Genomic DNA, 10290 nt, shown 5'->3' on the forward strand with positions numbered 1-10290 from the left:
AAGCGGCGGTGACTTATGCGCGAGTGGGGCTGCCTGTCCTTTCTTCGCGGATCTGTATAATGAGCCACCTTTGAGTTCTTTTTCCAGCCTTGGATGGGGAATGTTTTTGTTTTACCGGTGTCAAGCCTTCTGTTTCCTTTCTTTGTATAGACAAGGTAAGGTGGGTAGAATTGAATTGTGTGACAGTTCTGCCTGCTGGCCGAATTCATGGAAGAGGACCACAGTGTCTCTGGCGCCTGATGTCAGAATTGCTCATTCTCTTTGAAAGTATCTGGGATGCCTTGACCATTGGGAATTAACCGAGTTCTCTTTTGTAGAGTTCGGTGCAGATTACATTTGAAGAGAGTCCTCAGTTACCACCAGCTGCAAATATAAGTGATGTGATGTGCAAGGAGCAGTCAGACCACAGCATGGTAAGGCTTTGCTGTTCTGAATTGTACAGTGTGGGGTTTCTCCATCAACTGATGGTACGTTCTACGCAGATTGCCGAGTCCTGTGTGACAGGGGTGGTGGAACCAGGGAACTTTTGGGTGAAGTCTGTTGTTGCATTTGGAGGACAGTTGACAGGCTCGTGAGATTGCGGTGCCAGGGCTATACATTAGTGAGCTCTGGGGGAGCCCCAGGTGTGTATATGGATGCTGAGCTCGACTGTTGGGGTTGTACAGTGGAGAGGAGAAGAGAGTACCTGTCACTCATGTGTCTTTACTGCCTCAGATACAGAGTCTGAAATGGCAGGTTTGCAAGGTGTAACTGGGTCTGGGAGTAAGCCTGATGTTTCATTCCTGCCATGGATTGAAACCTTGCTTATTGCTTTTAGAGGTTTTCCATCGCAGGGTTGCCTCTTGCCATGGCTATAAACTCATCTCCTTCCTTTTCTCACCAGGTGCTGTCCTGCCGTCTGTCTGCTGAAGCTGTGAAATTCCCTGTCTCTGTTACTCAGCAGTCCCCAGCTGCTGTTTCTGTGGACACCTATCATGTCACTTTGGCTGTGCTGCAGGCTCAGGTAATATTTTGAAAAAGTTAGCTATTGAACTTGTTTTGTTTTGTTTTTTTTACTTAGTCCCATACCAGTAGAGGAAGGAGGACTTGAGTTAGCGCAAATTTGCAACCTACATTTATCAGCTCATCCCTGTTTGATTTTGTCCCTTAGTTTCATGATTGTTTAAATGGCTTCTCTCTCTCTCCTTGGTGTTCAGTGTGCCTGCTGCTGATCTAGTCATAGGCAGCAGCTGTGGCTGCATTTCATTTTTGCATAGCTCTGAGAGCCAGGTGGTCTTTGTCATACCTCATCAAATTGCTCCTCTACTCACAAGTGTTTTCTAGGTCTCCTTGTCTGCCTCTGCTGAAATTTTGGGTTGGCTGTTCTTGTAGAGAATTTTGTGTGGTATTGTAATTGAGATCTTGCTGCTGCATTGCAAAATACTGCTTAAGTTACTGTGAGCCAGTTGGTTGAAGTGCTTCACTGTATTCCCAAAATGTGCCTTGCCTCTTTTATGCACCTCTTGTTGGTTACTCACTCTGTCCCAGATCTGTTGCTTTTGGCTGACAAACCTTCTGTGTTCTTGGCAAATAAATGTCAGTCCGTCGGTTACTTTAGAACTACATTAGTTTTCATTCCCCTGTTTTTACTAGAGATACTGGGTCAGGAGTTCTTTGTGTGTGGTTCTGTCTGTTGTGTTAGTGATGCCTTTCAGATGTCTGAGCGTACAACTTTTCAGCTGTACTATGTGTTGTACACATGGGATGGTGTACAGTCTGGTTTATTTTGGTGAGCTATTGGTGACCTGGATGACTTTTATATCTGAGGATCCTCTCGTAGAAATGCATTGCTAACTTAGAAATGGCCATGAGTAGGCTTAACAATGGTTAATTGCTGTAGCTTAGTGAATACCCTGTTTTAGTGCCTGACTCACTCTTTCACATTTTTTTGCAGACTTTTACTTCAAAAATAACATACTGCTTTTCATTCTAATGCTACCTGGGCATCTAAAAGCAACCAGGAAGCCAGATCTCACTACGAAGGAGTGAGGTTTCTGCAGCTGCTTCTTCATTTAGGCCAGGGACCACTTCTGTTCTTATGTTCTGTGTCTTACTGTTGTACTGGTGTGATGGCCTTTCAGTTACTGAATCTGAAGCAGGGCAAAAAGCACTTAAGGGAACAAGCTATTCCTGAGTATGGATATTTGTTCTGGGCCAGGTGGAGATCCACTTGGAGGAGATACAGAACGAAGGTCTCTTGGTGTCATGGACATTCAAGGACAGACCAGACTTGAACCTTTTGGTTCTTCCAAGACTTCAGCTTCATGAGGTGAGTGGCTAACACTGGGAGCAGAGGAAAGATGGTATGGCCAGAAACAGCACTGAGCTGGGAGGAATGCTGCTGTGGAGCGCAGAGGCTGGCAACCAGCCTTTAGGGTGAGGGAGGGCATTCTTTTGCTCTGGAATCATACTAGCTCAGCTCTGTCAAAACAGTGCATCCTTAAGAGGGCCAGGGCAGTACTGACATCTTTTTGAGTTTGCTGTAACAGCTGAATGGGAGTCTGCATAGCAGAAAAGGCTTTCTGTCTATGTAGATACTCCCGCTGTTGTCAGATGTAGGGCTGCAATGTTTTGGTTTTTTCTTGGTTTATTTGTTTGGGGTTCTTTTGAGAGGTTACTGTGATTCATGGCTATTTAAGGAGCTGACTGTGGGCATGCTTGTGCTTCTGTGATGCAAATAACTTGGTTGGTTTGTTATCCTGAATAAAGGGACAGTGATCAGGATGTGGCAAACTGTAAAAACCATATTGTCAAAATTTGTAACAGGTAGAGTACAGATGTAGAAACTTAGTTGATCTCATTTACTGAACTTATATTCACCTGCAGCTGTTACATGAAAGCTTTAAGCACTGGGGAGAGCAAATACCGGAAGAGTGCCTGAGAGGTTATTACTGGGAAGACTGTGTAGCATCTTAGAGGCTCTATAGGCAGTTAGAGCTGTACAAGAAGAAAATGCGTCTGCCTCATTATGACTTTCCTGCATTTCCTCTTGATTTGTGGGGAGAAGAATGAAGGGCAAGTGGATCTGTCCACCATAGAGGATCTGATTGAGGATACCATTGTCAGCACGCAGCCAGCCATGATGGTGAATCTGAAGGCCTGCACTGCTGGAGCCGTTGTGGTAAGGCTCTTGTGTCATTCTTGGGCCTCAAACACTATTTCCTGGGGTGCATCTGAGGGTGGAGACTCAGGCATGAATCCAAGGGTTGAGACTAACTTCTGGACAACAGCCGCATCCTGGCCTGTGCTAGGAGTTGGGGGTACTGTGCCACGGGGAGTAGGGATAATTAGAAACTGTTCTGAAGGCCGGCTCCATTTTTACCTTTATCCTGAGTTGCCTGGGATAGAATCGTAAGCCAGCCATGGAGGGTAAGCCATTAGCAGTTTGGAGTTGATTGGGAGCTTAAGTCAGGGTGCCTGACCCAAGCTGACTAACAGTTGTATCCCATACCTTGAGCATTCTGCTCATTATAAAAATGAAGGTTTGCTGAGGATGAGGAGCTCCTCTTCCCAGGGCTTCTCCTCCTCCTGCTTTGTCTGCTCCTGAGGACTGGGCCGAGTATAATTCTATATGTTTTATGTTGGCATTGGTATTAGTTTAGCTAGTTCATTACATCCATTTTCATTTCAGCCCATGAATCTCCTATGCTTTTCGTGATTCCCTTTCTTGGCTGCAGAGGGGTCATCAGCTGATAGAGGAATGGCTGTAGTTTAGCCCAGATATGGGCTGAATGTAGACAGCCGTGTTTCCTGAATGCTGAGTGCTGATTGTGTTGAGGTGGAGCCAGAGTGACTGAAGTGCATCTCTGGTTTGGCACCCTTTCTGTTGCTCTGCACACGAAGGGTCTGTCCAGGGCAGGCTTTACAGGTGTGGAATGGTCCATAGTTTGTCATCTTCAGTTGTCAATCTGTCAGTCAGCAGTCTCGTTCTTGTCTGTCTCTTTTCTTGTCTGCCTTAAATTTACCATCTGAAATAACATGAGGGCCCACTGAAGGTTGATAGCTTGAGGAATCTGCAGCATCCCTGTGGATGTTCCCCTGTGTTGGTGTGAGGAGCCACTTAGTAGATGCAAGGAAGAATGTCCCGTGTCTTGCTGCTGTCTGCTGGCAAGTGAACAATCAAGACACCAGTCTCACTCTTGTCATTCCTCAGGTACCCAGCAGTAAGTTGATTCGAGAGTCCCGGTCTGGAGTAGGAGCAGCCCCTCTGTGCTCTAAGCTGCTACTTCGGAATCTTCGAGTGCTGAACTTGGGCTGCCAGGGGAAGGGAGGTAAGAATGAAAACATTGCTGATCTACAGGGACAAGCATGCAGGTGGTGAGACTGGAGTGAGTGGATGTTTTGGGCCGGTTTGAATGAAAGGAAGGGGTGTGCTTCTGCCAAGCCACTGCCTCGGCTTGGTGAGTGCATGCATGTGCTCTGTACCTCTGTTGCAGGAGTTGGGGAGATAAGCTGCATGGCAGAACTAGACAGCCCCCCCCAGCAGAAGTGGACGAGGCCAGTGACAGCTGTCAGTGCCAGTGCAGCAGCAGAGATGGAGTGGAATGAGGAGCTCTTTCTGTAAGTGTCTGCCCTCCTTCCAGCTGGCACAACGGAGGTAGACTGGCACAGTCACTGGGTGTCATTATTACACTGCAGTAACTGATGCGGATGGCACAGAGATGAAGTCTGCACTGCAGCAGTGTATGTTTGTGCTGCCTGTGTGCTGGGCTTACCTGTTTGGCTGGGTGGCCCCAGCTTGCATACGTATTTCCAACTCCTCTGGCTGCTCTGGATGGGCAGAAGCACTAACCATGGGCAGCATGTCCGAGCAGCTGGTGCAGAAGGCCTGGAGCTTTAATCCCAGCCTCCAGATTGTCCTCTCATGTTCCACTGAGAGCCTGCACAGCCCTGCAGGGGATACCAACTAGAGTTCTCTGGTGTAGTTTGCTGCCCCTTGTTGTGTCCTTTAAAGCAGTGCACTTGTACTGGAGCTTTGGAAAATGTGATGAGGCATGTGAGATTTGAGGGAGGGATGATATGTAATGGGTTTTTTTGCTCTGTGGCTGTTCTGCAAAGAATGCCTAATATCAGCGTGTCTTTTTCTGTTTCAACAGGGAGTTGGGACCAAGAAGTAAAGAGCTGAAGCTACAGGTGCTGCGGAGCTGTGACGGAGGGGGAAGTGAGTATGGGTAGTCATAAGATGGGATTGTAAAATGAGGAGACAAAAATACATAATGTCTGACCTTTGAGCCTGCGATGTGTAATGCACTTTGCAACAGGTTTTTCATATCCAACTCTATGTGAGTGTCTGACTGCATGAAGAAACTGGAATTTGTTTTTCTTAGTGAAATACCTTCCATTTTGATACCTGGGATGTTCCCATGGTCCTATCCATCTCTACTTTGAAGCTGAGAGAGGGATGCATGGATTTGCCTATGTGTACTGGAAGAACGTTGCAGAAGGCTCTTAAATCTGTTCATTTGAACTCAGAGAGAAACCGCAGCACCTATTGTTGATAGAGGCTGCACAATGGCCAGCTGTTTAATGGACTTGATTTTTGGATGGGTAAAGAAGAATGGAAGAGTGCTGCTTGCCCCCTCCCCATCTCAAAACTTGCAAGCTACCAGAGTTGGGATTTGTGTGGTTGGCCTTCGGGGCTGCTTCCCAAAAGCAGGGTTTGATTAGGAGACATCTGAAGTGCTGAGGTCATGTGCTGTGTCTTGTTTTCCTGTTCCTTCTCGCAGATGTAGTGCTGGCACATGCCACACTATTGCTTGATTCTTTGGGCAAACAACCATCTGGGAGACAGGTCTGCTCACTGGCCCCAGGAGCTGGGCGGTCACTGGCGGCTGAAGCTACCTTTGAATTGGAGGTGAGCTCACGACTCCATAAACTTGGCATAAACACATGTTCCAGAAGCATTCACATGGTGAACCTCTAGCTAGAGTTGAGTGTAATTAGACCTGGGCTTGTTGCTGGGGGCCATCAGACACTTAGGCTAAGGAGGAGTGTTGCCTGGCCCTCAGTCCCTGAGCCTCCCTGTGTTCAACTGACATTGTAGTGGGGATGGCTTCTTGGTGCCCATAGCAGTAGCTTTATTTCATGTCTAGGAGGAAGAAAGTCTCTCTAAGCTGTGCTTTATTCTTTGTAGCTGTTGTTCCAGGAGTCTTCTGCATCTATAAATGCTCAGCATGCTGCATCTCTGCGAAGCAGTGTCACCCCCACTAAGAAGGTGGAGATGGACCGGACCATCATGCCTGATGGCACCATCGTGACTACTGTCACCACCATTCAGTCTCGGCCCAAGGCAGACTGCAAACTGGGTGAGGCTGTCCTGTGACAGGCATCTCATACAGGTGGCTACTATGGGGGCCCAGACTCAGCTGTGATACTCCTGCAGCCTCTCACATGGGCAGTCCTAAAACTGTTTAGCCATTGTGCATTGTGGTTGATGTGGGCTCACCCTGTGCATGGCGCTTTTGATTCGGAAAGTGGGGGTCATCGCCATTCCTTTAGTGTTTTGTGGCAGGTGGGATACTCGTGTATATTCTTGGAGGAGGGAATTGATGCAGCCCTGTGTCTGGGGGGAGATGAGAGAGGGACTAGCTTCTGTGGCCCAACTCAAAATCTCTGCGTAATGGCAGACTAAGCGTTTTGCCACTCTTACTCTTTTTCTTCACTGATAAATTATCTCTATGTACTGAATGTGGAGCCAAAAGCAGGTTCACCTTATTATTAGTGGTTGACAAATGTGGTGCTGGATATTCTGTGAGGTGGGGTTGGGAAAGAGCATGAGTTGGAGGTCTCATGACAGGGTTGCTTCCCATGTTTTTTTCCAATAGGTTTTTTATGTCTTCATTGGTGCAAAGCCTCATTGGATCCAGCCTCTGCAGGCTCTCCACACACTTGAGGCTTTTTAGGGGTGCACGTAGGGAGTCACAGTACAGTAGTGAAGTTGCCTAATTTTCATCTCCACTCACTGGTGTTTCTGCCTCTCTTTCACTGCGAAGATTCACCGTCAAGGTCGCCTTCTAAGGTGGAAGTGACTGAAAAGAAGACAACAGTGCTTTTGGAGGGTGGCTGTCCTCGCAGCCCCTTGCCCATCGGTACCCGTAAGTGCTCGGAAATATGAAACTCTTACTGGAGCGACTGAGTTCCTTAACCGTTCTTGGGAGAGCGGCAGTTTCAGTGCGGTTACTGAATTTGTCTGCATTTGCTGCAGAAGAGAATGTCCAAGTGCCTAAGTGAAGGCTGGGGGGAGGGGCAAAAGAAATTTGACTTTCTACTGTGACTTTGGCTGGGTGTTTCCCTGCTTGACAAGAGCATTCTAGGCTATCCAGACCCAAAGAGCTTTGCTCTACTCAGGGCTCTGATTGCCTCTGACAGTTTGTGGCCAAGGCTGCCCAAATTCTTTGGAAATCTTTGTTGAGCAGGAGGGGTATTTTAGTGATACACCTGCTGGGAAATCAAAATTTTCAGGTGCCTGAAAGAGCCAAGAGTTATATGGAGGTTCCTTCCTTTGGTTTACTCAGACAAATCCATAATAAATTATGTTCTCTACCTTTGAGTTGCCTATTACAAGCATTGTGGTCAGTAAGTGACCTCTTGCCTGTACTGAAGGTTGCTACTTCAAACGTTGATATCTTTCTTGTGCTCAGGGAATAGCCATATGCCCAATGGCTTGGATCCAGTGGCTGAGACAGCGATCAGGCAGCTAACCGAGACGAATAACAAGCCTGCCAAGAGGACCCCAACAAAACGTAGCACACTGATCATCTCGGGAGTTTCCAAGGTCTCTGGTAGTTAGAGGGCTTCATTTCCATACTGGGAGATTGTTTCTAGGGGTGCATGCATGAAACCACCCTGTCCTGTAGGGAACAGTGTGGGAAGGTTCCTTTGGAGTCAGCCACATTCCAATATATTTCAGCAAGAGTCACGATTGCACATTGATGCTTTCTAGCAGTTATGATTGGAACTGAAGCATCCCGATATACTTGTGGATGGAAGAAGGGAGATGAAGGCAGTCCTTTAGACCCTGTCTTTTTTTTTTTGTCTGACCTTCTCACCCCTTTCCAGGTACCTGTTGCTCAAGATGAAATGGCACTTTCTCTGGGTTATGCTGCATCTCTGGAGGCCACAGCGTATGGGGATTCTGTGGCAGAAGGCCCAGCCCTCCAGACGCATGATTCTATGGAATCATCACAGCTGCTGGAAGTGTCACCGTCGGGACAGAGGGCCAGTCAGGAGCTGGATGAGACAACACGATCAGACATCTCTGAGAGACCATCAGTCGAAGATGTTGAATCTGAAACTGGCTCCACAGGAGCCCTTGAGACCAGGAGCTTGAAAGATCACAAAGGTAAGGATGAACCATTAGACAGTGGCTAAAGTTAGCCTGTTGTACTTGAGGACAAAGTGAGTTCCTTTCCCAAGTGCTGGGGCTACAGCCAGCTTTCAATGTGGTGAAGAGTGGCTTCCACTTGAGCCTGGAAGAGCTTGCCTTTCTCCCGCACATCCTGCTCTTGTGTTTCCAAACACCTCTATTTGCAGGTGTCCAATTCTTGTGGTCTTTTCCGTTTCTGTGCTCTTTTAGATGGGAACCCTGTGCAGTTTGCTTGTTCCCGAGAACCTGTTTTTCACTTCCTGGCCCTCTCGGTCTGCAGATCAGGTGTACATCCATAAATAATTATTCCTCCTCCAAATTCAGCTGTCTCTGGCATGGAAATGGAGATCACCCAACAATGTGAATTGTACAGGTCTCAGTGCCCTCCCTCTTTCTCCATTAGCTTCAAAGTAGCTAGTGCCTCTGACCTGTTGTACCATAGGATGTCCACGCAAGCTCTCTGCTTTTAAATGATGGAGCAGGCTCTCTGAGCTGCTGTTCTGGACTTTATGGGCTTGTGTCCATTAGACGGATGGCGTGCCTTGGCTTTGTCTGCTTGTTGCCATGATGGCTTCATGATGGCTTCACAAACTTATATAAACAAGTTCAAGTAAAAGATCTTGTTTGCTCAGAATGCAAGACTGGAACAAGTTTTGGGGAGTTGCACCCTGGTGCAGCCAGGTACAGTTTGAAGGGTGGTGGCCTCTTGTTTGCATGTCAGCAGGTAGAAAGGTGTGTGGCTCATATTCTTGAGAGACGAGGGGGTGAAGAGGAGAAGGAAGAAAATGGAAAGCAAGCTCCCTCTGTAGGAAAACTTTGCGTGCTGTGCAGGTTCTGAATAGTTTTGGGTTTTTTTTGTACCTGTTTGGGGCTGATGGTGATGGACATCTCCATCACGTCCCACCCACGTGAGTTGTCTGGAGCTATTGCTGATACGTGTCTCCAAATTTGGGCATATCAGGAAACTGCAGGCAGTTAGTATGGAGGCTCAATGACCAGCTAATCTGGGCGTCCTTGAGACGTGCTAGTTTGAGAGGCCCTTTCCCTGTAGTGCGTTCCTCCTGGTGTCTCCACATGCAGACATTCTGGCTTGTTATCAATTCACACACGCCTTAGCTTTCTGTTACAGTTCTGCACAGTATCACTGTTGTGACATTGTTGTGTAAAAGGAAGTTTATGCAGAGGATGTTCGATGGCATGTTTAGCCAAGCAGCCTGTTAGTATTGCAGCATGTCCTGAACGTAGACTTTGCCTTGCAGTTGGGAACTCGGATTTGCTGACCTGCTGTGTGCTTCTGCCCTTGCACAAGAGGAGGTTTTTGCCACTCTCCAAGAGCAGTAAGGGTGTATTATGCCAGGGCATGTTGCTGTCATGGTTTCCCTCTCGTTCCTTTCTGTCTCTGCAGTTAGCTTTCTTCGGAGTGGTACCAAGCTCATCTTCCGGAGAAGGAGCAAGCAGAAGGAAGCGGGCCTGAGCCAGTCACATGATGACCTGTCCAACGTCACTGCCAGCTCTGCCACCAGGAAGAAAGCTGGCAGTTTCTCTCGCCGCCTCATTAAGCGCTTCTCCTTCAAGTCTAAATCCAAACCTAAAGCTAGCAATGGCAAAACAGCAGGTGAGAACTGAAGGAGGGAGAAGTCTGTCAGAAGTATTGTGCAGAGATCCTTTTCTAGTCTCTTGTCTTCCCGCTCCATGGTATCTGTGACCTGCAGTCCGGTTCCTTCCAACCTTGGCTGAGGGAAGACATGCCACTGCTTTAAACGATTTGGGAAGTGGAGGTGGCAAATCCAGGGCGTAGGCTGCTCGTCTGCCTCAGCTTAGCCTTCTCTGACTGTTGTACCCCACTGTACTCTCTAGAAAACCCAGGTGGCTTGCTAATCCCCATG

General features: G+C 47.7%; 1 protein-coding gene across 1 annotated transcript in view; it reads left to right on the forward strand.

The window, feature by feature from the left end:
- Nucleotides 1-10030, forward strand: part of C2CD2L (C2CD2-like) — a 10779-nt gene extending 749 nt beyond the window's left edge. Inside the window, exons 2-14 of the mRNA XM_010009040.1 lie at nucleotides 318-413; nucleotides 884-1003; nucleotides 2198-2308; nucleotides 3044-3160; nucleotides 4193-4310; nucleotides 4476-4599; nucleotides 5136-5200; nucleotides 5766-5893; nucleotides 6173-6344; nucleotides 7032-7133; nucleotides 7680-7813; nucleotides 8098-8380; nucleotides 9810-10030. Coding sequence (XP_010007342.1) covers nucleotides 318-413; nucleotides 884-1003; nucleotides 2198-2308; nucleotides 3044-3160; nucleotides 4193-4310; nucleotides 4476-4599; nucleotides 5136-5200; nucleotides 5766-5893; nucleotides 6173-6344; nucleotides 7032-7133; nucleotides 7680-7813; nucleotides 8098-8380; nucleotides 9810-10030 — 1791 coding nt within the window. The remainder of the gene's footprint in view (nucleotides 1-317; nucleotides 414-883; nucleotides 1004-2197; nucleotides 2309-3043; nucleotides 3161-4192; nucleotides 4311-4475; nucleotides 4600-5135; nucleotides 5201-5765; nucleotides 5894-6172; nucleotides 6345-7031; nucleotides 7134-7679; nucleotides 7814-8097; nucleotides 8381-9809) is intronic.
- The last annotated feature ends 260 nt before the right edge of the window (nucleotides 10031-10290 follow it).

This window comes from Chaetura pelagica, unplaced genomic scaffold, assembly GCF_000747805.2.
Source record: "Chaetura pelagica isolate M959 unplaced genomic scaffold, ChaPel_1.0 scaffold650, whole genome shotgun sequence".
In the NCBI taxonomy this organism is placed as follows: domain Eukaryota; kingdom Metazoa; phylum Chordata; class Aves; order Apodiformes; family Apodidae; genus Chaetura; species Chaetura pelagica.